The sequence below is a fragment of the Plodia interpunctella genome, chromosome 5 (genome assembly GCF_027563975.2).
Source record: "Plodia interpunctella isolate USDA-ARS_2022_Savannah chromosome 5, ilPloInte3.2, whole genome shotgun sequence".
Classification (NCBI taxonomy): Eukaryota; Metazoa; Arthropoda; class Insecta; order Lepidoptera; family Pyralidae; genus Plodia; species Plodia interpunctella.
Genome location: NC_071298.1, coordinates 3,846,300 through 3,872,053, shown reverse-complemented (window position 1 = coordinate 3,872,053; position 25,754 = coordinate 3,846,300). Strand labels below are relative to the sequence as shown.

Genomic DNA, 25,754 nt, shown 5'->3' with positions numbered 1-25,754 from the left:
AGTTAATATCCTTATCCTCTGCTCGCGATAATCTTAAAAACTTTTGCACGGATTTTCATGCGGTTTTTTCTGATAGATAGTGTGATTCCTGAAGAAGGTTTATGTGTATAATTTATTATGTATTTACCGGAGCGACGACGGGCTACTAGTTAAATATAATCTATTACTCTATCAGTAAAAATAATTTTCTACACAATCTCATTGGATACATCAAATTTTCCGGATATTATAAGAAACCAATAGAATTCATATAAACAGCTAAAATTCAGTTCTTATCAGGTCTATAAAGTTTTATCCCTCTATTACAATAATACAGCCGAATGAGTAATCTGAAAACCTAATACACTAATTTACGTACGTCATAAAGTTTAAGTAATTTTCTATTTTACTCCAAAATGTGGTTTTATTACTTGAAAGGAACTGTCACATGATATAAAATGCATGGACATGACAAACTATATTTGTCATAGGTATTTTTATTGCTCGCAAACCATATAGAGACTGCATCTTTGTTCCGCGGGAAAATGCGGTAGTTAGGTACGTAATATATTTGTATTATTAACTGATAAATGTTTTCTATTTATGATTTGTTGTTTATTGAGAAAATCTATGATGATAGAAAAATATGTACCTAAGTATGTTTCCAAAGTGCTGATAAGACTAACAACATTTACTAGAAGTATAAAATGGTTGTTAAGGACAAGTGCGTATCCCAAAGATTTTCAATATTTAAACCTTGTATGTATTTTCCATTAAACTAAATTGTATTTTCTGTCTGTATGTTGACAACCCTGCTGGCCCACACATGGCGGTGCGTCTTGCAACCTTGCTGCTGGATTGGGGACAACAGTTTGTTGAATTGTACAGATCAACTCACCGGCAAGATAGTCGCATAATGCATAATACCATGCCATTATAGTAATCTACAGCTCAGGGCTATCAAACGAACCCAGCTGCAAAAAATATAACAATAACTTTTTGGTAAAAAGCACGCCAAAGTATAGATAGGTACTTACTCTGCGTGTATTTGGAAGTACCTACCAAAAGTTATGTAAGTAAAAACTGAAAATGAAATTAGGTAGGCCTAATTTCATTTTCACGTATTAGATGTTATTATTATTATCCTAGAGGGTAATCAGATGCGATGTGCCTTAGATTTGAGATAAACTTTAGGAAAACAAAAAAATTATGTTGATTGAAAAGTTCTTTAAATTGGATGTTCTAACTAAATAATACACCTTACCTACCTAATAAAAGGGCCTCGTATTGGGCTTTTAAAAACCAATTGTATTGGCTAAATTGTGTGTGTGTGTGTCTCCTAAAATTAGTATTAGTAGTTATGTTATAAAATGACGTCATTTTTCTATGACATTTCGTTGATGCGTCATTTGATACTTTGTGTCGAGAGTTCAGCAATCTTGCAGGAAACACGCGAGCTACCAATAAAACGTTAGTAAATTATTATAGAAATGCAAAAACAAAGAATTTTCCTATTTCGGTGGTCATGAAAACAATCCGGCCATTTATCGCTGTATGTTTTGAAATAACACCTTATAATAAAATATTCTCGACAATATCGAACCCTTATTTAACAAGTCATATGTCAGCAGTTATCTGACTTTTTTAATAACGAGAAGGGCGGAGATATGGATGAAATATGATTTTCGGGTTTCGCTTGTGGGCCTTGACCCTTGTAATGACCCACCGACACGTAATGACAGGGTGAAGAAAAAGTAATCAAAAACAGATGCCCGAAGGGCTGTGACCGTGACGGTTTTGACCTTTTACTGAAGAAAAATCTTATTTATTTAATGATCTGTTATGAAATTTAAAAAAAAAATTACAAAGTTTTACGAAATTAGAAAACAACAACAAAAACGACATTTTATACGACAGCGTTACAACTTTTTTTTATTCCAGCAATCATATCACATCTCTTTTTTATTACAAGCTTTTATTTAACTCGCAATGTAACTATGTATGTATGTCGTTATGTCCCTATGTCTCGGGTGAAATCTTGCAACACAAGTTTGAAGCAGATTCAACCGATCGAGCTGACATTTTGTACACACGTTTAGTTTGGATGACAATGCTTTAGATTATGATATAAGCATGACCTGATGGTGCACCCAGTAAGGGCTCGCGGGAACTTCTCAACGGTTTTCTGAACGGACATAATTTTTTTTCACATATTGAATGCAATAAGATCTCTCTGACGACAATTAAAGTTTGTGTCAAAAATGTTTTTTTTTTGTCAAAAATCTTATTCATGTCTGTTGATAAACACTTATGTAACAGATTTACTGTGACATTCACTCGTCAGCAACTGAATTTACCTAAAAAGCTGGAAAAAGATCACTATTCATCACAACGACGACGTGGCATAGCAATATACTTAATTCGCAACAAAATTCCGCTTCAAAAAAATAATTTAACAATTTGTCACATTCTCTCATGTGAAAAATTTCTCACTTTCGCAAAGTGGAAATGGCGCGTCATATATATGACAATATTTCACAAACAAGCTTTTATTTGTCTTGAAATGTTTGTTTGTTTAGATCGAGTACGTCGAGCAAGAATTAAAACCATTTCCAACAGAGTGATACATTTTATATAAGTAATCGTAGAAATAGTGAATCCTAAAATTCCGTTAGGATTTTGTTAAGTTCCGTTAAGTTTCTCGGATAAACTTGTGATGGCATGGAAGATTTTTTGTACTCGACACGGTCACCTATAAACAAAAATATCCGGGTACTTAATGACGGTCACATAATACAATACTTCCAGTACCTACACGGCATTTTCGTGCATTTGTTATGCGAGTCAGACGACATGCAATAAATTAAGTAAATGTTTCTTAATGCTTGTCCTAAATAATGGGACTTCTCCACACCATCTTCCCGTGGATGTCAGACGTGGCGACTACTAATAGATATATAAGAACAGCCTTGGCAGCTAATGACGAGAACAGCATACCCAAAGAGGATTGACGTCACGCAAGCGGCTGGTCATGAAAACACCCACAAGATATATCTTCAAAATTTAAAGGTACTTATTTTTCACGTGGAACCCAGGTTTCGGGGCATCACAGCCTCGAATTATATATATAATTCGATCGAAGTATCTCTACTTTAAGCATATTTTACATTGTAATTGTAGACAAGAAGTCAAGCAAGTCGAAGAGCATAGCAAACTTTCGCTTTACAATTTATAGATGGTTGGATGGATAGCATCGCGTGATCGTAACTTTATTAAAGTTTCAAGATTTTACTCGATATCAATATCAACTCTTGCAACTTGAAGAGCCAAAGGATCAAAGTGATATTGATAAAATATATAGATAAGTTGTATATATTTTGCATACAACTTTACACAACACAGTTGTCATGTCTGCTATTATTTCAAATTCAAATCATTTATTCAGAAATTAAACCTTTACAAGCACATTTTCACGTCAAATTTTATACTATACTAACTTTTTCCCGCGGTTTCGCCCGCGTGAATTTCTTAGTAAGATCTCGGTCATTCTTGAAGAAAAATTATGAAGAGTATGTTTACCAATTTTCAGCTTTTTTTCTAATTTGTAGATATTGAGTTCGATACAATATTTCACCCCCCTTTTGAAGAAGTTAATTTTCAGAAAGACCTGAAATACGTATTTATTTGTTGTAAACAACCAAAACCCAAATTTTCAAGTCACTATCTTCAACGGTGTAGAACTTTCATATAAACGTTTTTCACCCCTTTCACCCCCTTCGGGGTAGAATTTCCAAAAATCCTCTCTTAGTGCTTACTTACACTCCCCAGGGAACCTACTGCAAAATTTCAGCTTCCTACGCCCAGTAGTTTCGGCTGTACGTTGTCTGTCAGTCAGTCAGTCACTCAGTAACGCAAGAGTTTTATATATACATAGATATAAATTTCTCTAAAAGCTACAAACTACTGATATTTCGAAACGACCACTGCTGATCCCTATCATGCCAGAAGGGCTTATGATTATTGTTTATTAGATCATCCTATTTCTAACTGTTATTATACTAGCGGTTCGCCTTAGCTCAAAAATCGTGCCAAATTTTATTAAAATCGGCCTAATAGTTTTTGAGTTGATCTATTACAAAAAAAAAATCTTTTATCTTTATAATACTAGTATCCTATGGCATCGACCAGATTATATAATAATATTAGTAGCTTTTGGTCGCGGCTTCGTTTGTGTGAGTTTCTCACTAATACTTCTTCAATATTTCAAAATTTCAAAGAGATTGGATGTGTAGATAAATTGCATCTGTAATACTAGATAGGATTATAGAGTTATTGATTAGTTTTACTAAATATTTGAGTAAGTATTCAGTCAACATCACAACAAGCTATCCAAATCATTGCAAATTATTCTCTATTGTCGTTGCATAGCGTTCTCTTCGGGATACTTCAGGCAATACTCCTGTACACCTAAACTATTAAACGACTGTGTTTTATAGCCGCAGACCAATAAGAAATCAATTTTACCAGTAATGACCCAGGGAACCGTTTTCATTGGATTAAAAGTAAATGGAGTACTTTATAACTTGACTTGGTAATCCAGTTACTGTCCTAGCAGGTCCTTAGGGATGAACTGAAAGGTTGAATTGTATTGTGTGGGGCATTTTGATGTCTCGTAATATTGTTTGTGACACTCTGGAAAGTTCAAATATATACTTATGTATATTTAAGGCTGTTGAAATAGTTTTACAACTCTATTTAATTTTTTAAAACGAGTTTTATGGAGAACATTTTAATAAAATGTACTTAGTATTTTTTTGTCTGAAATCTACTACAGTCTTTTTTTGCGGAACTTCAACGCAACTCTTCTTACGTATGCATTATATCATTTGCGCGCCCGAATCCGACGGTGTTTTTGGTTTCAGCATTTCGCGAATTTCAGGCCAGCTGAATGACAACGCGTCGCCATGGCAACCATTGATCGGCGGCCATCTTGGATGCAACCGTCTGCGAAACGCTATATTGATGTTAATGAAGTAAGCGTCTATTTAAAAGTTCGTAGACGGTATAATAAATAACACTATTCTGTTGACAAATTTCTTGAATGTAATCTGTTGATAAATTTCTGTAATGAATGTAATCTGTTGACAAATATCTGCAAAGCTATTTTCCAAATAGGGTTGACGTCTGGCAGGTAGCCAGTCATAAAATTTAAAATACTTTCAATTTTCAAAATTGAAAGTATTTTAAATTACTTTAATAAATCCTTAAATTTATATAATTTTTAAAATCTTTCATCGAACGTCATAGCCGCCGTGCAATCAAATGTCAGATGAGGGAGATTTTCGTAACGAATAGTATACGAATGAACTTTTAATGAACTTTTTCTTATATTCTTGTCACTTTGTTATTCATCAATCTGGCCAAAATCTTCCCAGAAGACATTTTCACAAGGTTTTTCGCACAATGGGAAATCTATAAATCTCTGCAGTAATTTTCATCTGGAGATATCATGCCTAAATCTAGTAGAAAGTTGGCGATTAGCTGAGAAAGTTGAGATTCTTCCAGAATACATAACAAGCCAGTTTCCTGACTTGTTGAAAAAGACGAGTCTTTGACCACAGACATATAGGTAATGCTGGTCAGATGTCATCACGAAGTTCGTCCATCGCTTTCTTAGTCTCCCTCTCTTCTGACCATTACGTTCATATTAAACGTAAAAGTATTTTAAATACAAATTGTTTTCGCTAATTTCAGAAAAAATGTAGAAAATAAACTATGTTGAATTATTGAATGTTTTACGAGTTGAAAACGTCGTGCCGGCTAAGTTGAAAATACTTAACTTCTTAAGGTACTTTAAATATGGATTTCTTGATCCTTAAAAATGGTTTAAATTTTTTTTTGGTTTCGAGAATTCTGTGTATCTCAAATATATTTTTTATTAGTGTTTAATTGTTTTCTAAATTGTTGTGTGTTGTTACATAAATTCGTAAGTATGAGATAATCACTATAGAAATTTGATTATTTAGTTAACATTTTTACAGTTTTTACATCAAGCGTTAAAAGTCAGAGCTCAGGACCCACTTTCATACTTTGTCATTTCCACTTCGCACGATCTTCGGTATAATATAGAATACACACTACACGCTGAAGTTTCATATTACTTTACACACAGTGAAGCTTACGGCGAGGTGACGACGTATGCTTAATCTCCACAACAAAATTATTCGAGTAGTTACAGCTCTACGTCTCCACGTCCACCCTTGTGGGAATTCTGTTGAAACGACGAAATGAAATTTAATATTTAATTTGCAGCTTGGAGGGCGTGTGGCCACTCCAGCCAGGCCAAGGGCAATGCAACGGCTGCAATGTACACTTGCATGCAATATTCAGCTTTATGCATACGACATCAAAGACCAGTATGTTGTGGTCTTGTAAATTTTGCAGAAAATGTTTGCATCTTTCAGCCTGAGCAAACTTCTGGCTGCAACTTTTTTGAGGAAAAGTTGCCTTTTAAATGAGATAAGCCATTTTGCATAATGATGACTGAAGGTAAGATGAGCATTTACGTTGAGAACGTAGTGTTGAGGAACAATTGAAACTTAAGTCGTTTGCCATCACCATCACTACCTTGGGAACTAATTAAGTTATTTTTTGTTTAAATAAAATTGTCAACTAGAAGAACTTTCGTTCTGCAGTGAAAAACATTATAAATTTCTGATCAAAACCATAGGTTAGAAATATATTACTACAGAATAAAATTTAGGTACTAAATAGATTATTGCACGCGTTGCCTTTCCCTAACCAAAACGCTTTCTCTGAGGTGAGACAAACACTGCATAAATACATTTCCAACGCTATTATCCAATCTATTCTATCTATAATATTTGGCATTACATAGTTTCTATTACCTACCTACCTATATACCTACCTATTCTTCTTATAATGAACACTAATGATGAATATCAACATAACTATATTACATGGGAATGTAACTATTTGTGTTACTTACTAATTTAGTTTAGACCGCTCTATTGGAATACGACTTTCGACAATTAAATGTAAAGAGTTTTCTGTTAGCTTTATCAGCAAAGCGTAATTATATTAAATACCAATTATGTTGCACTTAATCTTTTTAGCATTTTCAGGGCATAATTTTCGCATAAAAGTAAGACCAATCGAGAGAGTTCATTGTATATTTAGTAGGACTTTATATTGGACGTGAGCGGTGTGCAATATAAAGAACATTTCGTTCGCTCTCACATTCACCTAGTTTGAATTTGGATGTTGTTTATGACCACTGCAGGTGACACTATTGTTGGCGACTAATGGAAGCGCATTTCCTATTAACCTGAATGCCTAGTTTCATATAAGTAAGGAGCTTTACCACGGTACATTATAATTAGGTACCTATTTAAATTAGTTATATTTTGGAGTTTGATTTGATGAAGACGTTTATTTTTATGAATTCTCTCTGCTTTTCTTCATGATATTCGAGAAATATATATTCATAGCCTATGATTATATTACCCCCTACGACTATAATCATACCCTCATGAATGTGGCTATTATACTTAGAATTAGTCCCAAAAATAGGATATGGGGGAAATTGCGCGCTCACAAACAATAAAATATTTTAGAATAGCTTTTTTAAAGAAGATACGTTTTTTTGTCAAAATTACACAGGAAAATGCTTTAGCACTTTTTCAGAAAAAATATTTTGAATAGAATTGAATTATTTATTATCCAGGCTGCTGAAAAGTAGCCTGGATAATAAATCTGGGGGCACAGCAGTGCCCCTGCAAGTCGAGCAAATAAATAATGTTTACTAAACGGGATGTTAAGTTAACTACTGTTTACACACAATGTTGGATGTTTACAATTAATTGCTTCCTAGAGGCGCGCGTACATTGTAAACGATCGTTTTATGTTCTCAAACACTTCTAGAATGTATCTCTCTTCGATTCTCGTTAGTTTTTAATACGAAAACTCTTTATTGACTGTCTGTCACATACTCAAACAATACGGGCCGCGAAGGCCCGGATGATGTTGATAAAGTTTTTAAAAATAACAAAAATCCAAAACAGAGAAGCAGTAACTTATACTGCAAGTGAATATGTGACAGACAGTCAATAAAGAGTCTTGATGACATTTCGGCAGAGAGGACATTTGAAAGATAGCCTCCATTTTGGACGCTGGGTAAAAAGGTTGTCGGGTTGTCGAAACATCACTGCGGCCTTGTGTACACTGCAGATAAGGCGCGTATTTACGATAGATATAGAATACTACACTATACATGGTTGTATGCAGGTATGTAGTCGGATGCACCGAGCGACGATGCATGGTCGTGTTGCATTGAGCAGCATTAGATTAGATTAGTGGGTCCACAGAATTTATAATAAAATTATTAAGACGTGTTTCATAATACGAAAAAATATCCTTTGCTCATACACACCACACCATGCATTGTACTTATATTTTTATTTACCATATTCAGACGACTAAAAAAATTACATTTAACACATAAAATTTTTAACATTAATTTAATAGACATGCACATGCAATTTTTCACGTCAAATTTTAAATTATTTAGTATTAGCTTTTGCTCTCGGATTCACCCGCCTAATTTTCCCACGGGAACAGTTATGTTTCCGGGATCAAAGCGTAGCCAAATCGTATCGTGTAATCGTATCAGCCGTAGCCGTATCGGGTAGCCAAAGCGCTTGAGAGTAAAATGCTTACATCTGACGGCGACATAATAAAGCGACATTTCTATTTAGTTTATGTTATTTCTAATTCTTTGTGTGCGCCTATCTTACTTGCACTAGTTGTGGTTATGTTTGGAAGTCGTAATGACGCTGTCATGGTGCGGGTTCAACGCTATAAAAAAATAAATAAAATAAATATAAAAAAAATAAATATATTGGGACAAATCACACAGATTGAGCTAGCCCCAAAGTAAGTTCGAGACTTGTGTTATGGGATACTAACTCAACGATACTATATTTTATAACAAATACATGTATAGATAAACATCCAAGACCCGGGACAATCAGAAAAAGATCATTTTCCATCATGACCCGACCGGGGATCGAACCCGGGACCTCTGGGTTCAGTGGCAAGAACTTTACCACTGCGCCACCGAGGTCGTCAAAGCTCAAACGCTCGCTCGCAAGCTCGTCAACGCTCTGTATACTATTTACGTGTCCAACTTGTATTTATTTATAATTGCTTGTCATGGTGACTTTCATGGCGTCCCCTATGAAACGAAAACTAATGACGGGGCAAAGCGGCAACGTATTAATGTGCTAACTTCTTAACTACCTACTTAATTTCCATTTCTTTTTTCACTTTAAACCCATAGTATTTTTCAATTGGACAAAGGTATACTTTTAGTCACTGGTGGAGGCGCAGGGTTTCTAGTTCATCTATAAATATGGAATTGTTTAGGTCCTAAAAAAATATAAATATATCCAAATTGTCCAAGGATGGTGGCAAGGCCCTAGCCTGCGCAGTGCAAGTGTTGCGCAAGCGCATTCTACCCAGATTCATTGAATCTCATTACCACATGCTTGCCCCAGTATTCGCGTCGCAGCTGGACCCGCCAGTAGTTCTGAAACTATTTGTTACGTTAGATACGTTGTTGTCATTCCAGCCATATTTGAGTTTGAAATTATTTATTTATTTAATCAAATTTAACACCATTAAAGAAAACATATTCTAATCCGACAGGTTATTTATTATAATAATACAGGAATAGTATTATCATGATTCGCCCGTTTGTCCACGGCATCCGTATCACCGGATCCGATATCTGACAAAAAAAACAGCACCAAAGAAGCGGTCTTCATGGACTCGCGTCCATTTTGTTGTTATGTTGATGATGACGTTTGGAACAGCGTTTGTTGGACAAAACTGTTGTATAATTAATCGTCAACTTGACAATTAATCTTAAATAGTTTGACGAGCACTGATCATTAATATGCTTGTCGGCGCCTGCGCAACCAGGCCGAAAATTCAAAGGTCGCGTCAATTAGTGATGGTGTCGTCTTTTGATCTTCCGACACCACTCATTACTGTCGAAAACAATGTTAATAAAAATAAATGCTGACTTATGCCACCTAAATGCAGTTGCCATTGAGAACAAAATAAAAGTATTTTTAAATGTAAGTTGAATTTCTCTTTCATCTGTATTTCGGGGTTACTTCTTCAACCGTTAAGAGTTGGAGTCCAGGGTTAGCTTCTCTACTTTTTCTTCTCCATTTTGCATATTGATATCCTTAGTTAACAAATCATTCGCGCGTATACTTCACGAATACTGTGTAAGTTGAGAATATTATGTACCAAAAATCTACGTAAAAATTACTGGCATCTATCTATTTCTCTACCTAAGACCACTAAATTAAAGAGCATTCTTAGTTTAGGCTTTATATGAATAGTGAGTTAATAATAAGTGAAAAGCGATGCCTTGCATAAAAAATAAAACAAGAACATCAATATTTTATAGCTAAGGCGGCTTCAACAAAGTTATAAACAGCAAACATTCGTTTCCTTCGGCAAACTCGCCCGGGCAAGTGTCAACAATCAACAGTATTGATTTGTTTTGATATGCAAAATTTTCCACAAAAACCAACATTCTTTTCAACTATTCCTGCTTAATATTCATATCACGAGACCAACTAATCTTAAAAATAGTTTAACATTGACTCTAGAAAGTTCTCTGAGATATAAATGTTTAAAATAGATGAAAAATGGGGTACGAATTCATTTAGTTCAGTAATAATGACACCTATGCCGTAGTTCTTGACGGAAGTCCATTTCCTTTTAAACTGTGATGACTCTTAAAATACTCCCCTGAATTACACCGTTTCTTAATAAGTACTCTCTTAATATAGAATTCCGGTCTCCTCTATCGATTTATCATTTGTTGTCCACCGAGTACGATAGGTGAACAAGGGAGGTCCAACTAGTTGGACTAAGGGAAATTTATATTCGGTTATCTATGTACTAAAATATTGACCACATCTGAATTATTATGTACTTATTTCCTTTTTTCCAATTTCTCTCTTCTTTTAATTTTCAAATGGATAAGTAATTCTTCCATTCACGAGCTAACCAGGGATTGACATTTCCAATATTCTTTCTTAAAACCTTGGCAACGGGGATATTTATTGAAGGACTTATAATGCGATCCATTGTGTTAAAAAGTTATATCAACATTGAATTCTGTTTCCATAAGCGTATTGGAGAACATAAATTATTGTAAAATTATCAGGTTTTCAACTTGATACATTCGCGCCAGTAATACGAATAGCTCATTGAAACGAAAACCACCTCCAGATAATGTTTTTTTGGACAATAAACCACTTTTTTGGCAAAACCTCATTGTCGAGTCTACCGATTGTCTCTGTTTTTGGGAAAACGGGCGTTGCCGCACAATAAATCTTATTGTTATTGTCCAAAAAGTCGTAAAAAATCGATGAATTCCTTGCTGTGTTTTAAAGAATTAATGGTAATAGAGCGCCTAAAGTCGGTGTTTCAACATTTAAATCATAAAATTTATGAATGTTTTTACCCGCATGTATATATCATGTTCGTATTGTATTTTTGCAGCATTCGTGAGTTACCTGAAATAAAAGAAACAAGTTTATTAGAAATATTTAGTTTCTAAATGCATAAGATATGTGCTTTTTTATCAAATAATATTGATTGAAATCGGATTGTTAATAAAATCTAACACGTGTGGTTTCCTAGAATAGTGTCATACTAAGGATACTATCCACGAGAGGACAAACAGACGTTGGGCCGGCAGGCGATTGTAAAATTACAGCCGAATCTTCAACATTTTTAACTATTACTAATAAAATATATAGTAAACTAAGATATACTTAATAAAAATTGTGATCAATTGTGATCGAAGTACTGTGACATAATGTCTTACATGTTTAAATTCACCTTTATCTATTTTAGAAAAGTAATGTTTTGTCTAAATTAGCTTACGTTAATAAAATAATGATTAACAAATCACCGACACGATAAGCAAGCAATTGATAGTCAAATACATTGAGTATTTCATTGATAAGTAAGAGTACGTGACATAATTGCAGTTCGCGAGAGATGGCATCGTGCTCGGCAGATGAGTCCGAGCAGTGTTGTAAGATCATTGATAAGATACTTAATTGTATTTAAGAGAGAGCCCGTGGCCTTTCTCAAGTTTTCAAGATGGCATGGCCGCCAGTTATACATATAAGTTTTATATTATCAATACTCTATTTGAAGGTTTGTAAAAATTTTCTTATCATAATTTAAGTTGGGTTCGAGACGTAATTTGACCGTTCTTTTGTTTTGTGGTTGGCGTTGATTGTTACCACAATGTGATATGTTTTTAAATATATTTTTCGCCTATATACATCGAGGTTTTCAGAAGCCACATACAGTACTATAATTTGGGAAAAAATAATTCTTATTATATTTTCAGGGTGCCAGCGGACAACAGAATGGATTCCCCAATCAAGTTAACGCACATACACCACTTGGATCTCCTTTACCAAAAAATTTAAATCGTATGTCTAAATGTCCGTTCCATCAAAAATTATTGAACGGAAAGTTATATGGAAATTTACAACCGCCAGTAAACTTACAACAGCAGCAACTAAATTTACAGCAAGCAGCACTCCAACAACAGTTAAACATACAACAGGCGAATTTACAACAAGGAATGAATATTCCTCAAGCCAACTTGGCACAGGTGAATATGCCACCAAATTTTAACCAACTGAATTTACAACAAGGAAACGTGCAACAACTGGGCCTTCAACAAATGGGGAATTTGCCGCAGCTTAACCTGCAACCAGGAAATTCACAGCAATTAAATTTGCAACAATTAACTCCAAATTTACCACTTGGTCTACAAACAAATAATTTTCAGCAAAGTTTTCCTCCTTCTCTATCCAGTTTACAGTTAGCTAATAATCACGTACCTGACATTTCTGTAGCTTCTTCGCCTATGCAAAATAACCAATTTTCTAATATTCCCCCTCACATTCCACAACAATTGTCTGATGCTGGTAGGTCAGCTCAAATTGCGTCATCGATGCCATGTAATTTTAATCTGCCGACCCAATCAGTACCTATGGGCTATACAACTAATCAACCTGTCCTCAATCCATCGCCTTTTACGGCAATATCGGATTTAGGTACAATAAATAACCAACAATATGCACTTGTGGCAGTGCCTATACAGAACCAAAGATCTGTTAATGTAGTACAGCCTAATATTCCAAATCCAATCTCGGGAACTCCAAATCAAGTCACTATTATAAAGTCAGTGCAACCCCAGGGATATTTTGATCCAATCGTTCCCACTCCAGAGTTAGATCAAAATAAACTATCACTGATATCTTCCTTGATCTCAGACACAGCTCCAGCTCAATTCACACCGGGCTCGCTACTAAATGGTAATTCGATTTTGGGTGCAGCCTTATCCAAATCAGGGTCCAAATCATCCAACTTACAAGCATTGCTCCCTCTCATATTTAATTTGTTGAAAGAGAAAAACAATGGATGCACATGCCATCACTGCGGATGCACGAACAACAAACAACCACAAATATTCAGTGGATATGCTAATTCAAACAATAACAGTGAGGAGTCTACGTCGGAGACCTCGGATAGTAACGATGATGTTGAAGAAACTACAGAAAGTCCAGAAGCGATGACTGAAGCTCCTGAGCACCAGAAATCTATAAAAGAGAACACAATAAACAATACTGACAGCAGGGAACAAGAATTAGGCAATGATTCAGATAACTATGATGACGAAGAATAATTTCAAATGTTATTTAATGAGAATCAGTGATATTAAATTTAATAATTTAATTTTAGATTAAAGTTTACGCATATTTTTTGTACATTTTATTTATTAATTACTCCCACTGTGAAGTGCGTTTATAAAGATACGTAGATATTTTTTAACGTTTTTGTTCCATTTTTTAATCTATTTTTTATTTAGTAGACTTTGAAGGATTTCTTCGTACATTATTACAGTGATTCGTCTTTAATTTTTAAATAATACTTATACCCTTTCCAGTTATCTACCATATCCTAATTTGGAAGTAATGAATGTTACTCGAAGTTTAATTAAATCAGCCTGCATACAATACGTTTGAGAAACTTCTAGGTTAGGTAATGACTTGATGATCCAACAGAGGTCTCCTATCTGCTGTGTTGTTGGAATTTTAATCAGATATTTACTTATCTCGGCTTAAAATAGACGCACACAGTAATACGTATTCTAAAAATAAATTCTTAATTATTTACATAAATGGTAAAAGTAAGTAAGTTCATACACTCTAATTAACAAGATACGTAATTTTAAATACTTACATGAATTTTGAATCGAAAAATTTACTCATTTAATTAATTAGTATGAGATAAATAAAATTAGTTTACGATAAATTTTTATAGAGTACATTTTTATTCTTCATAATTTTCATACTTGGGAACTAATGAATATACTGAAACCTGAGCCAGAACAATCCCACTTGACTTCGACCTTTCTCTTAACACGTGTGGTCTGAGGGCCCACTTCTTGAAATTCTATAAAATTATGCTTGGGTTTAGTGAAGCTTCGTCTTCCAGCTTGCTCTCATGGGAATTTTGGAGTAAAAAATATCCCACGTATTATAACGTAATACGTTTTTTTTAAATTCCATTATCGTATTCAATTTCATCGAAATCCGTCCAGTATCTAGTATTTGCGTGAAATAGTATGTACTCTTAGATACCTAATAAATATTTTTTTAGGAACTAATCAGGCTTCTAAGTTATGTTTGATACATGATTCGTTAATTGATATCTCGGCATTTAATAAAATAACGAAATAATTAATAATGATTTCAACAAACTACGATTATTGAATTATCATATTTTTTCCCAATATGTGCGTAAATGTTGCAAAATTTAGATTAAAATGCTGAAATTTTATAACAGTTACCTATATATAAAAGTAACAATATTTTTATTTACATCCGAATGCGTTTTACTCATTAATGAACACATTTGTTGATTACTAATAGAAAAATGCATTCATTTACTTGGATATCGTGTATTGTTCTCCTAAGTTCTTTAAATGTACGGGTTTATTACAAATTTTCACTAATTAGATTCAAGAAATGCATTAAACGCAAGCGCAAATACATATATTACTACAAAATGTGACGTCTTTAAATCATTGCTGGATTTAGAAGTCCAGCGTAATACTAAGGCGACACCTATTTGAAACACGCGCAAACATCTTTTTTCTATGTTTTGTTGTATTTTTGTTATATTCTTATTACTTGTCTAATTTAATTACATTATATATCTAATTCACAGGCATTCGTACATGCTCAGTATTTTGGACAACCCCTGAACCAAAATTATGGCAGTCCTTACTCCTCGTACCCCCCCTATCCAATAATCGTTCAAAATGACAACTGCGACGGCGGGAATGGTTACAACAGCATGCTTCCAATACTGCTTCTTCTGCTGCTTGACAACCGAGGAGGCTTCGGGGGCTGCGGGGGAGGTTGCGGTTGTAGGCGCGGTGGGGAGTGTGGGGGAGGCTGCGGCGGGAGCTGCGGGGGTGGCGGTAACGGCAACAGTAACAATGGCTACAATACTGTCCCCATCCCAATAATTACAACAACATCTTGTTGATTTCACTTTGTTATTTTCTTTTTAAAATATATATATTGTATTTTTAGTAAGAAAACGTCTTTTAAAACCTTTGATGATTTTATTTTCTTAGCTATTGTCCTGTAAATGAGCCGAAATTTGAGAGAGTCTCTTGTCAAAATTACTTCTAAAGGTGACATGATAGTGTGATCACACTCAACCTACTTTTAAGTAACTTTTTTGCAAAAAGTATATTTAAAAAAAAAACATATTTTTTGTTATGTATAGTATTAATAAATTTATAGATTAGGCTAATGTGTTAAACTGTATTATGCCTATGTAGTGATGACAACCAATTTAACAACATTCAAAAAAATTAATAAAACAGTTGCAGTTTTATCTTATTAAAATTTTAAATGTGAAACTATAATTTAACTTCTTACATTAATTAAAGTTATATTTTTTTCAATATTTGCATTTTGTTAATATTTCCGAAAACGACAAACACGTCAGTTTTTCTTCTTACTATCTAATACCAGAGAACAAGCATCTCGGTACAAAGTGATGATGAAAAACACAAAGGATGTTCTAATGTAAATAAAAAAACCGCGGACTCCGAATCCTCTAATCCGTCAGAAAAAAGTTTCAAAACCTTGTAACGGTTTCGCAAACATAGTACCTAAGGACACTCACGATTCAATTCTGTTTCAAATAAAATAACTAGATCAAAATCGTCTGTGTACCTTTATGTCGTCTGTGTATCGTCTGTGTATATTAATAAAGAGACACAGACACGTTAAACGTAAAACTACGCAGGAGAGAACTATAATCGGGGGTTAAAAAGGGGAAAAAAGTTCAGTAACTTCTTATCCTGTTTTTATATATCTTTCATATATATATATATATATATATACAGTTTTCATTTTCAGTTAATCATTATAATAATAATTTTCTTGTTAGAAAATTAGGCCACCAAAAGCTAATTAAATATACAGCTACTGATGAGTTTGCAGTTTTACAAAAAAAACGGACGCGGAAGAAACCGAGAATGCACGCTAATGAGTTATGATACGATCAGGTCATTTAGCGGGAAATTAACAGGGGACAAGAGGCTATAGAATAGTTATAAGAAAAGTCAATGATGATTCAATTAACAAAACACAAAACCGTCTGAGAACAATCGCAATAACAATGCCTATGAAGTAATAATTTTATTGCAAAAGATAAAACTTTATATAAGAAGTGCATTTTAACAACACAAGTTATTTTTGCCGCATGCTGTACTTCCCTTTAGATTGGTAGTAATCTATCTGATAATTTTAATTTAATGGAATTACTTTATTTTCTTATGATACGAGATTTTTTAAAAATGGCTTTATATTAATGAAAAGATCTTGCATCGAATAGAAATACTAATAACATGTTCATACCAAATATGTCATATAAGTATTTCTGTTCAGTATTATAATTAGAAAATTATTTATATGTTATTTAATTAAACAATCTAGAGATACTGTTTAATGTCGTCAAAATATTTTAAACGAACTTGGCTGAGTGCCAACCATATCACTAAATAATAAGGTGTTATTATACCTAGGTACGTAGTTTAAATTTGGAAGCAGTGGTGGTTCCGACGCTCGATTCTGATTGAAAGGTCCCAAGATCGAGTTAATCATTCATACTGATTCCTAACCGTAGTTAATGTGTACATACAAGCTTTTGCTGATTTTATTTATCAGAGTTAATACAGAAATGAAAAAAACATATTTTTGAACCTGTTCTCAGCACGTACCTCGAATATTTATAGGCCAATTTTTGATAAAGTTGTTGCGATGGCTCCACGTGAATCATTTACGTGCTTATATGCACTGGTGACCTAATTTCATAATTGCTTACTGACCGAGTTTTGAAATCCGTAATATATAAAGGAACCTTAGAATTTCCACCCAAACGTGCAATATGGGCTCCCGGTGGCTGACGTTATGGTCGACCCTGTTTCTTATACTGAAGGTACTTATTGCATAAGTTCTGATTTCATTATAACAAAGGAACTAATCAATAAATATAAACTTATCGCATTAATTGAGTAATCAAAACCCAGCACATGATAATTTGTACATATAATCCAGATATTTAAATATTTTTAGGGTTTCCAGACATGGGGTCAAGCCATTGGATCACCAACGCCATTGGTTGGTCAGTTCTCTGTGCCAGCTATTATAAAGCCATTATTACCAGAAACTGCCGTGTCTTCCAATTCACCATGTCTTCCTCCAACTATACCTAACTTCGCACCAAGTTTTTTCAACTTTCCCCCTAGTTATCCGAATTTTCCACCAAATATTCCGAATTTCCCACCAAATTTCCCTAACTTTCCACCAAGCTTGCCCAACCTCCCTCCAAATTTTGGCGGTTATCCGAACTACCCACCTCAGATAATAGTAGCTGATGACGGATATTCAAATGGAGGTGGAGATTATCTTAATCTGATTGTACTTCTATATGCATTGAGAAATGGTGGGTTTGGTGGTCGATTTGGAGGATGTGGAGGATGCGGAGGGTACGGAGGATACGATTGCTACGACAGTTGTGGCGGCAACTGCGGTGGCAACTGTGGTGGTGACAGCGGATGTGGAAGTGGATATAATAGCGGATGCAATGGAGGATGCAATGATGGATCCAGTGGAAGTTGCGGTGGCTCAGGAGGAACATTATTAGTGCCCATTGATATATCACCCTCTCCAACAAGTAGTTGTGCAAATAGCAACAGTGCAAGCACAACTAGCGTGACAATTTCTACTGGCAGCAGTTCTTGCTCTGATGCCGCTCCTCTCGTGGCAACGAGCAGTTCCTGTGGCTGTTCAGGCGAACCTATAACAATTCCTAGTTGTTCAAACCCAGCAATCAAAACGTGTCCAGGTAAAGACCCCTCCGAGGTGTATCTAATCATTAAGGCAGCAGATTCTGCAGCTCCTTGTTAATTATAATATTTTTATACTATACAATTAAAATGTGTACAAATTGTTGTTAGTAATAGTATAAATTTATTGAATTGTAATAATAATTCCGAGAAACGGTCAATCGCTCAATAAAGAAATAATTATGACATAATAGTGTGTTTTAATTTCTAAAAATTATTGAAATATCAACACAGCGATAAGGAAAAAGTAATATAATGCGTAAGTTAACAATTTTTGAGCCATTTGCCTACAAACGTGTTCGTTGGTGGTCAGGAACATGTTTCGAAACGAGAGGTCCTCTTGCAACACTTGATGAAAGTTAAATAATATACACGATAGTTACAAATCTTCGGATAAATTATAGAAGAAATGCCAAATAGCCGAACCTCAGTCTTCATTGTACTAGTTTTTCTCATTAAGGTAAAATTTGATTTTTATTTATTTTATTTACGAAACTCTTGAAAATTATGCAGTTCAATTGCGTTCACCCTATTTGATATTAAATTCGGGCTCAGCTCAGTTATTTTTCTTTCCTAAGATTTAATGTTCCAGACAGTAATAAAAAATATGTTTTTAATGTTACCCAATAAACTAATTTATCTTAAATTTTTCACAGCTAAATATCATGCAGGGCAGGGATTTTGGTGATTCCTTCCTATTTGATAACGAAGAAACGTACAATTACGGAGTACCATTGAATAATTACCAACCATCTCATCAATTAGGACCTCGGACTTTACCCCAAAACAAATATCCCGGTCCATATACATCCCCTAACCCTTATTATCCTTACCAGTTACCAACAGTCATATCATTAGATGGAAATAACAATAATAATGGTAACAGGAAAAGCAAAAAAAATGACGATAATTTCAATATGTTTGACATCCTATCTTTATGGATCGGTAGTCAGAACGACTGTCCCGTCTATTTGCCATATCCTATACCTATTCCTATACCTTGTATGGCCGATGGCGATGATTCTTGGCTTGATGTGTTCAAAAAAGAGCAGTGGGAAGATAATGGGTGGTTTCCTGATCCAAGTTCCGGACGTAAACGGAAAAGAGGTAGGTCAAATAAAAAAGGCAAATCTACCAAACAATCGAAATCAAACACACAAACCTCGCACTGTTCTACCAACAAAAACAAGCATTGCTCTGGAAAAAGTGACACCACTAAACATTATTTTACGGGAAAGAAATCAGCAAGAAGTAAACCGCAGAAGAACAGTACAGTCGAGTATGACGACCAAAAAGGTAGTGCAACAATACAAGCAGGTTGCAATATGGTTACTATTAGTTACTCGAAACCTGATAACGATTACGATAAAGAGGGTTACGTTGAAGAGGAAGAACCTTGCAATGCAAATTGCGACAAGAAAAAAGTTTATCGAACACAAATTGTTATTGAAACTTCGTGAATTACATTATGTTAATGTTCTAGATTAGATAGTATATAGATTTATGTAATTGGTTGAAATATGAAATAATAAATATATATTGTTATTACACGATTTGTTTCTTTTCGTTCGGAGCGTATATTATATGCAAATAGTATCTTATTTTTGCATCAGCTACAATTTTATGGATCGTTAAGGAATGAGGGATTTTGGTATGTTTGAGTAAGTAAAGTACGCACACTATTATAAACTCCAGAAAACCCAAATAACCAGTAAAAAAATGAGATCGTAATTTACTTAGAGATTATAACTAAGCATCAAAATAAACATCAATTTATAAGTAAAAGGACTTCACATGCCTCAAATTAAACAGAATAAGTTTATTCAAAATGAATCATTCTTCACACAATCCATTTACACAGGTGTATAAATGCTGCGTAAAACAAAAGTATATACCTAATGCCGAGGCCATCAGGTCAAAATTCGAGTATGTTGAGGCTGTTCCTACTCCAGGTTCCAAAGCAATTGAATCCAACACCAGATAATGGCATTTTCCAGACTGTCCTAGATCTCAGTAATTTTTGATCACAATATTTATATCATAGGAGGCTCTTTTGAAAACTACGATCGGTTTTTACCATAAGTAGTAATAATAATTATCATAATTAGTAGTATTATTTACTACTTTGTCTTGGAAGCATTTTTCAAAATATTCCACGATTAAATGACTAGAAATTTCATTGATAATTATTGTTACAAGGACATTTTCAGTAAATCAATGTGAATTTTCTTCTCGGTATTTCATTATCACTATGAAAATATCGTTCAAGAGAGTAGTAATCATCCTTATATCCTACCTTGAGAAATATGAGGATGAATTTCATTTTAAATGTGGATAATTAATTACATGCCTAATACTATACATACTCAAAATAATAAAAAACTTACATTATGTTACCATTGCAGACTTTTGTTGTGAAGCATTTTTAAGATGATTCAGCACTTCAGCATTTCCCCTCAGCAGTTTTGATAAATATTATTTAATTGTGATGTGATAAGTGAAAAAGCCTGTAAAGGCCTGTTCTGAATATTACCTTGTGACTTTTTATTTCGAAAGATTTCGTGCATTTGTGTGTAAAATAAACGATAATGTTTTTTGATTAGTTTCTGGAAATGCCCAATGCCTAAACACAATTAGGGGAAACGTTATTAATTTACTAGCTGCGCCCCGGGGCTTCGTTTCTATGGGATAAAAACTTCTATATGTGCTATTCCACATTATATTCTACCCGTGTACTTTATTATATTGTACCCGGGTTGAGTAATAAACAATCTAAATGATATGCAAACTTTCGCATAATGATTAAAATAATTCTTGCTTGTTTGTTACTCAGTTCGGGTAGAGTCATATCTAAATACTGTGGTACTAGAAAACTTTTTGTCGGCAAGTAGTAACATGTGTGTGGTGGACTTTATAGGATATTTTTAATGAGAGAGGAGTTATGAAATTGCTCCTTAATTAACACGTGTGCATAATATATTTCCAAATAATAACCATTGTAATGAAAATGATAAAACACATGTCTCACGTGCCATAACTGACACAAATACCTTTACAGTTACAAAATATTCTATATTGGCAATAGGCTTATTGATATTGTACCAAGTAGTGGTATATAAGTAACTAACAAGTAGTGATTCGAAAAGAAAACACAATGACTTCCACAAAATTCGTAGCGTTCGCATCTTTAATGCTATTACTGCAGGTAATTTGTTTGTAATAAAAAAAATATATTTTTAATTAACAAGATTTTCTAGGTGATCGTTCAGATGGATTATAATTACCAAAAATCATTTTTCATAGAACTTTGACCCATCGTTGACATTTTTTACAATATTTAAAAGTATAAAATTCCTTTTTAAAATTTTAAACAAATTCTTTTTCAGTGCCACTGGGCACATTGCCAGTACTTCGGTGGATACCCCGGCTACGGTTTAGGCGGTGGCATCGGCTTTGGAGGTTGCAATGGCATCGGAAACAGTGGATTCGATGACGACATCCTCCTTCCGATTCTTCTGCTGACCCTAGTGGGCCGTGGGGGCGGTGGATTTGGCGGCTGCGGCTGCGGCGGCGGCTGCGGGGGAGGCTGCGGTGGGGGGTGTGGCCGCTGCTAAACGCCTCAATTTTAATATTACATTTACTTCTTTTCTGTTATTCTCCATAATTCACTTCACTCTTTAAATATTGTATATTATTTGTACATGAGATATCACGTTATTGTAATAATAAATTAGTAAATTAAAACATATTTTGGAATATTTCTTGTATTTTACTCCAGAAATAAGTCCATTTCATTTTAAATGTAGGAACAGTATGCAGGTATATTATTCTCTCTGTAGCAAGAATAACGTCACATCTTCATATCATCATCAAAATAAAATAGGTGATTAATAGAAATGTAGACAGAAAAAAGTTGCAAAGATAATGGTTCCCTTTGTTTGTGTGGTTTAAACTTAATGATATTAAAACGAAACATCAATAATAGGCAGCTAAAAGTTTTGAGAAAATCTTTGTGAATTGGTGAATATGTATATCAACTCATTTCGTAAACTTCTGTTATTCGAAAAATATACCATTTTTTTATTTCTATAAATTCTAATGTTTTAAATTCTAATGCTTTGATTTGTCTTCGAAATAGACAGAATATTTTTAACAAAACTTGTCTAATTTTATTGTTTGAGGTATCTTTTATGAAATTTTTTGGCATTAGGAAACCAGCACCGGTGTCAAATTTATTTACCTATCTCAAAGAATAATTAAAAGTTATAGCTACTGTTCTAAAATTTGAATAATTGAGCTGTTTATTAGTTAAAATAATTTGATTTCTCTTTGGATGGACCGCTTCAAAAATAAACCTTCCAATTTTGCAGATTCGGTTTTTGTTTTACAATTTGTCGGATGAGAATGCTGATCTCGTCTCTTAGCTGTAAGTCCTTTATGCGCTTCGTACGTCATCCAGGTGGAATGGTCATATTGCAGGACCCACACGACATAAACTATGATTTAACGACGTAGATAACGAATTCATAAAGTTGGTACTAAATATCTCAAACACTTCCAGCAGCTTTAAGTTAAAAGGATACATTCCTTGATGAGATGAAATTAGATTAGCAACATCTTGATGCTCAAAATCTGCGCCGGCTAAATGAAAGGGAGCTCCAATTAGAAGCAACGTGCACTAATGAATTTAAAGTACGTTGATATAATTTTATATAGTGATAGATAATTATGTATAATGCCAATACATTGATTAAATATTTCTATTTAATCAATCGTATGTATTGGCATTATACTATACGAGACGAAGACTCGTGACAATATTTAGTAACATGATATATTTCTAATGTAATTTTTAGTAATTCACTATAATTACGAGGAAGAGATTACACATAACTTTCTGGTGGCACGCTTTACTGTTGATAAAGTTTTAGATTTCTTTGGTTTTTCCCAAACAAAATATGAACCAGAAGGCAACATTCCTCAAGATATTTTTCCTCATCAGAAAATGGAGATGCAAAGAAATGAGTCGCACAAACTGACAAGTTTAGCAAAAATTATAGCATTTCTAAATACATAATAATGATCTACAAAGTGGATCACTTTATCAATTTACAAAAAAAAGTTTGTGAGTGTGCGACTTTGTATGTTTGATGCGGGTATTCTTCGAAATTACCGAACCGATTTCAAAAATTGTTTCACTATTAGAAAGGTACAGTATCAAAGATTGCTATAGGCTATTTTATCTCAAATTCCCACAGGAGCGTAGCCCCGGGCAACATGTAGTAATAATATAAATTGATTTAATATTTATTTAAAGTAGCACTCAACATACATTAGAGATTTGATGACACAATCTTTCGTTCCGAACGTGTCATTTACAGCGTCAGCAGGCATCTGACATTACTTTTTCAACTACCTAAATCACTAGTGAACTAAACTGTCAATCGATGTACAGGTATCCTCACGTCACTAGAAGGCACAGCTAGAAGCTAAACACTGTGGCCCAATTTACATTTGGGACATTTGTACTTAGACATTACATATGTACACACAAAAGCATAGTTAGAATTAGTATAATCTCTCAATCTCTCAGAGTAATCTAAACCAATGGAGGCTTTCATTAGTTTAGAAACTCTAAGAAATTTTTGGTCGATTGACCGTAAGATAATTGGAATTGGAACCTAAGATTTAAACTCTATTTGAACTTTCTCGAGATTCAATAAAAGTTTTAATTGCCACGCTCGCTTATTGAATGACATCAAATTTTGAAGGTTATAAATAATACTTACATAGTATTAAGTCCACCCTTTGTGTTTTTATAATTTATATTTTGTACTATAAATGTTAAATAATCACCATTATGAAATAAACAAATCAATTGTAGGCATATCGATAATTATATCTATTAGTCAATATTTATGTCATACTAACATATAAAACACAAAAATATGTAAGTTTGACCTAATAACTATTCAAACACTTCAATCGGCCGCCAAATTTCCAAAAAGAAAATAGCTACTTATCATAAAAATATTCACAATGCGTCGGTATATATATTGTTTGATGTCACTACTTGTGGTAAGTAACCATCGTGACATTGTTGATTATATAGTCTAATGTACAAATTTTGCTTTTTTTTTATTTTCAGTAGGAATACTGAAAATAAATAAAAGCAAAATTTGTACCACGAGTATGGAAATACTCGTGGTTGGTACTTTGTTTTGTATAGTGAAATAAAATAAACTTACATTCTTTCGTAAAATTGGTCAATTTCATATTAGCAGTAACTCAACTTTTTGTCTATTCGTTACAGGTACATATATGTGATAGTAAGAAGCCACAGATTCTTGTGGAAAAGAATATTCATTCTAAATCTTTACAACATTTACACAATCCAGATAATATTCCTACTCATCATCCATATTTCCCTGAAGTAGAATATCCTAAACATATATTGGATGCCCATAAACCATTTTTTTACAAAAAATCTGACGCTGTGTATGAGCCATTTGTAGCCGAGGTGCAAACTAATTTCAAGAGTCTAACGAAAAAGGCAAATGAAAACGAGAAAAAAGAAATTGTGAATAAACCGACTTGGAATGAAAATGTTAACAAAAGAAACACTAATCATTTGGACACAGAAGAAATAAACAATACAAAAGCAAACATAGGAAACAATCCAAATAAAGCAAATGCGGAAACAGCGTATATTCGTGAACCTAATGCATCAGACGAAGATAGTGATGAAAATGAAGATTATTATATTTCAAATGAGATTTCTTTACTCGAGTGCAACGACGCTAATTCATTCTATGATGAGCTTAAGAACCAAACAAATGATAAAGTCCGAACCAATGGAACTGAAGATATCTCCAACTTTTCGTATTCAAACGAAGAATTTGATGAAAGTGTTACAAATATTCCTGATATTTTAAAAATAAACAACACAATCATCGAAGAAATAATCGCTGATTTAGTATCAATCACACCAGTCACAGATAAAGGTTCTGAAGAATTGGTAATTTTAAATAGTAGTTAGTTTTAAATAATTTATGTTTAAAATAGTTTACTTGTAAACAGTTTTATTGAACATTTAAATTATAATAATACATACCTAAATTATATAAGTACATTAATTTCATCTTGTTTTCATCTGCTTCAAGACTTTTCAGGCTTACTATATGAAATCCAACCAGACATA

General features: G+C 33.7%; 2 protein-coding genes and 3 long non-coding RNA genes across 7 annotated transcripts in view; 4 read left to right on the top strand and 1 right to left on the bottom strand.

Annotated features, from left to right (window-relative positions):
- The window catches only part of LOC128669773 (serine/threonine-protein phosphatase 2A regulatory subunit B'' subunit delta-like), an 85,937-nt gene that overhangs the window by 30,091 nt on the left and 30,092 nt on the right, over positions 1 to 25,754 (bottom strand). The window lies entirely within an intron of this gene.
- LOC128669774 (GATA zinc finger domain-containing protein 7-like) lies at positions 12,136 to 13,888 on the top strand. Its single transcript, XM_053744873.1, has 2 exons — positions 12,136 to 12,255; positions 12,455 to 13,888. The coding sequence occupies exons 1-2, from the start codon at positions 12,199 to 12,201 to the stop codon at positions 13,802 to 13,804; spliced, it is 1,407 nt and encodes a 468-aa protein (XP_053600848.1). The 5' UTR covers positions 12,136 to 12,198; the 3' UTR covers positions 13,805 to 13,888.
- LOC128669776 (uncharacterized) lies at positions 18,625 to 20,101 on the top strand. Its single transcript, XR_010369892.1, has 2 exons — positions 18,625 to 19,013; positions 19,210 to 20,101. It is a non-coding gene; the product is annotated as an uncharacterized LOC128669776 (long non-coding RNA).
- Positions 21,151 to 22,311, top strand: LOC128669779 (uncharacterized). Its single transcript, XR_010369890.1, has 2 exons — positions 21,151 to 21,758; positions 21,940 to 22,311. It is a non-coding gene; the product is annotated as an uncharacterized LOC128669779 (long non-coding RNA).
- On the top strand, positions 24,522 to 25,690 carry LOC128669777 (uncharacterized). The gene is made up of 2 exons (XR_010369891.1): positions 24,522 to 24,631; positions 24,867 to 25,690. It is a non-coding gene; the product is annotated as an uncharacterized LOC128669777 (long non-coding RNA).

Coding starts and splice junctions, on each gene's coding strand:
- LOC128669774 (XM_053744873.1), top strand. CDS start 12,199: ATGGCATGGCCGCCAGTTATACATATAAGTTTTATATTATCAATACTC. Junction 12,256..12,454: donor TATCAATACTCTATTTGAAG/GTTTGTAAAAAT, acceptor TTATATTTTCAG/GGTGCCAGCGGACAACAGAA.